We start from the raw sequence: 3676 nt of genomic DNA, 5'->3' as shown, positions 1-3676 counted from the left end.
CCCTGATAATAATTGTTATAATTCAATGTACTTAACTCAGTAAACAATATCTAAGTATATATATATATATAGATATATACAATAATATAATGTACGTGTATATATATATATATAATATATAATACATAATATATAATACACATTATATATACATATAGCTTACGCAATAAATGATACAGTAAAGATACAATGTGTAATATTAAATTTAAATAAAGTACATTATGTACATACAGAATTTTCTATATTTATTCTTGCACTTGATAATCTTAACAGAAAAATCTACCTCATCAAGAAAAAAAAAAGAGAAAGTCAATAATCAGATAACTAGTGTCAATATTGCAAAAAACTTGGTCAAATTTTTAGGGATAGGCACGTTTTACGAATTATCGACTCGTTATCCTTATAAGATGTCTAAATTTAAACAAGAGCCTTTTCCATTTTATGGAAACGAAATATACGAAAGAAAAAGATTGGAAGCAAATCGAAATATACGTACATGTATATACATACATTATCGTACAATCGTGAAGATTCCTTCTAAATCATTTATGCATCTTTTACACTTCATCGCGAAGTGTCCTAATCTTTTTCAAACGTTAGCAGAGATATCTAGAAGACATCTTAATCCTTCGAACGATTCTCAGACAGCTCGTTGATCTCGTGCTTGTCGCGAAAGATCAATCGTAATAACATGCATGTAGTCTGAATAATTCTTTGTTTATAAATTTGACATTGCACGACTCGCAATAATGCTTGATATTTTCGGATAACTTCGACATCGGTGATTTCTTCTTGTTGATCGTGTTTATCAACTTTCTCGTCTGCAATTTCTTCACTGACCACTCCGTGTTATTCTTTGTTTTACCGTTCCTCAGATAAACATCCTGACTTCTCAGGTATTTTGGCGAACAGTTTGCTCTGGGAAACTGATACGTCTTCTTTGTCTTCGCTAGTCTATTTCTCACGATGTTGGAAAGCGAATTTCGTTCGGCCAACTGAAACTGACCTCGAAATTGCGACTTGAGATAGTCATCTCGCAGACTGATGCTATTGTCACTCGTCATTGCTTGAACCTTCGCGGGTAAAGTGACAAACTTGCTCGGTAATCGTGGCGTCGTATTGGTTGTTTCACTGAGCATCGTATTCTCCAAATCGTCTGGTGCCTCTTGTTTTATCTTGAAATCCAAAGCATTCAACGTACTGTCGTTTTTCAAGCTTTTCTCGTTCAATTTGCGCTTCTTCGTGCGAGAATCCGAAATCTTCTTCATCTTTGGCTCCTGATAATCCACAACATTCTTCCTCGGTCTTAAGTTTCGTCCTTCGAACTCGTCTATCAACTCAACCTTGATCTGCCGCATCAGCTTAAAGTTCGGAGAAGATGTCGCCTCAGAAACATTTGACTTGGTCAATGTAGATGGTCTCGGATTGACACTTGATATTTTGCTTTTATCCTGCGCGTAATTCATATTTTTCCTGGGTCTCAGGTTCCGCATTATTGTGCTCCTGGCTACCGCTTGATTCTTAGGAGGCGTTCCGAGTCCAGCGTGACAATGGTTCCGCGTTTCCGGAGTGGCTACGTTATTTTTGATACTCGTATCTGTGACCAGACGATCTCGTACATTTTCGACGGCGTTTTCGACGACGTTCTCGACACGCTGCAGGCGATTCTGCGGGCAATCTGGGAACACGGACTGCGTAAAGACATTTCGCTTAATCGGTTTTAATCGTGCAGCGTCCTCGAAAGTCCTCTTCTGCGAGACGTTCGCAATTCTGTCGCATCTATCCATTTGTCCTTGATAATTCTGACATAGTTCCGCTGTTGTTCTTCTCGATCTGCTCTGATCCTTCTTATCACAGCAACATCGGGAGAACGTCGTGTATGTCAACCCGTTGTGAATGCTGCCGGCCGGGAACGTCACCGAGTTCATAGAGTTAATGTAGTCGATGTTTTCCACCAACGGCTCCAGCTCGTACACGTCGTAGTCAAGCGGCTCCGCTTTGATCTCCTTCATATTCTCGATATGCACCATCGGTACGCCAATTTTCTCCCTAACGCCATCCTTCCGCATCCACGACAGTTGACTTTTGAGCGCCGCATCCGTCTTCAGGCAGTCCACGTAGAACTTGTGGAATTCCTCCAACTTGTAGCTACACCGGTGGCACATCTGCTTCGGCAGTAGATCCATCTCGTGCACCTGAGGAACGCATAGCAAAATACGGAATCAAAAGGATCTGCGAGTTACGAGTGCTCGGAGAATCAATCATCTGATTAAGTTGTTCGATTCTTATAGCAAACAATATTCCTAGAATGAATATTGTTCACTCTTTTTAATATTCATATAACATATTCTAGGAATATTGTATCTTATAAAGGTGCAACGTTCATTCAACTCGATCTTTTATGAAGAAATTAGTCGGAGAACTTTAATCTAAATTCAAGTCGATTTTAACGTAAAATTCTCTTGAAGACTTACGTTTCGAAATTCTTAAAAGGTAAAGAATGAAAAAATCACCGAGGGGGTGGTCACTAGCTGAAATATTGTCTCATAGATTACATGATTTCATTTAATTTTGTATAGCTTCATTTGATTATAAATAATTTTGTTCACTGCACTGAGAAAAAAATAATCCTAAATTTCAATAAATATTTATTTGAATAGTACCAATTAAATATTTACTAAATATATTTATTTGGTATAAAAAACATTAATTTGAACACACACACATTAATAAAAAGAAGTGATTTAACAATCACTTCTTTTTATTAAAAGTAAATATTTATTTATTGTAAGTAAATGTTTAGTTGGCAGTATTCAAATAAATATTTATTTAAATTTAGGCTATTTTTTGTCAGTGTATGTATGAGGTTATTTTTGGTAAAATAAACGATTTTATTTAATATTACACAATGATTTCTGGTAGTTGTATATGTAATTATTGGATTATACGTAGGGATTTCATATGAATTTTATATTGATTTCGGGAATTCTATATCATGATTACATTAAGTTGATTAAGTGATTATTTCCTCGAAAATCACGTACTCTTGTTACATCGAACGCCTTGATTGTTACGCAATTATTGATAGGAGGCAAAATACCGAGTAACCGCAACATTTAATTGTCGTACGGAGAGAAAGAGAAATAAACGAGTGTGCGTCATTGCCCGAGGTAGATGTGCGTATGACGAGTGACATGCCACACAAGGAAACTTCCGTTCATTAACATTATCGCAGCCACTGGTTACCCTTGCTAATTGCTTCAGAATAGTTTCGTATAACTACCAACAAGTTACAAATTTAATTAGAAGAACTTTACGATTAATTGGAGAATAGATTTCTAGAATCTATCCAGCTTTTCAATTTACAACATTTTAAATATTAAAAAATACAACAATACTATAAATATAAAGCACAAGATGCGGCGAATTTCAGCAAAATGACAACATTAAGTTGCATTTTCTTATCGAGATTTCGAATTATTTATCCCTTTTTATTATATACATATATGATAGCATTTACATTAATAGATTGATTGTTTGAAGATATCTCGTCTTTCGATTAATATAGAATTTATAGAAAATAATATTATCTAAATTTAATGTTATTTAAGAAGGTTCTCCAGTCATTTTTGACATAATATAGGAATTTGATCAAATTTTGAGAATAAATTTGTTA

At 35.2% G+C, this 3676-nt stretch overlaps 1 protein-coding gene across 1 annotated transcript in view; it reads right to left on the bottom strand.

Moving 5' to 3' along the window:
* Positions 1–256: 256 nt before the first annotated feature.
* Positions 257–3676, bottom strand: part of LOC108724618 (uncharacterized) — a 6181-nt gene continuing 2761 nt past the window's right edge. The window contains exon 2 of the mRNA XM_018451070.1: positions 257–2195. Within this exon, the coding sequence (XP_018306572.1) occupies positions 678–2195 (1518 nt within the window). The 3' untranslated portion in view covers positions 257–677. The remainder of the gene's footprint in view (positions 2196–3676) is intronic.

The sequence above is a fragment of the Mycetomoellerius zeteki genome, unplaced genomic scaffold, assembly GCF_001594055.1.
Source record: "Mycetomoellerius zeteki isolate Tzet28-1 unplaced genomic scaffold, Tzet1.0 scaffold31, whole genome shotgun sequence".
NCBI lineage: Eukaryota > Metazoa > Arthropoda > Insecta > Hymenoptera > Formicidae > Mycetomoellerius > Mycetomoellerius zeteki.
This window is presented reverse-complemented; position numbering and strand designations above follow the sequence as displayed.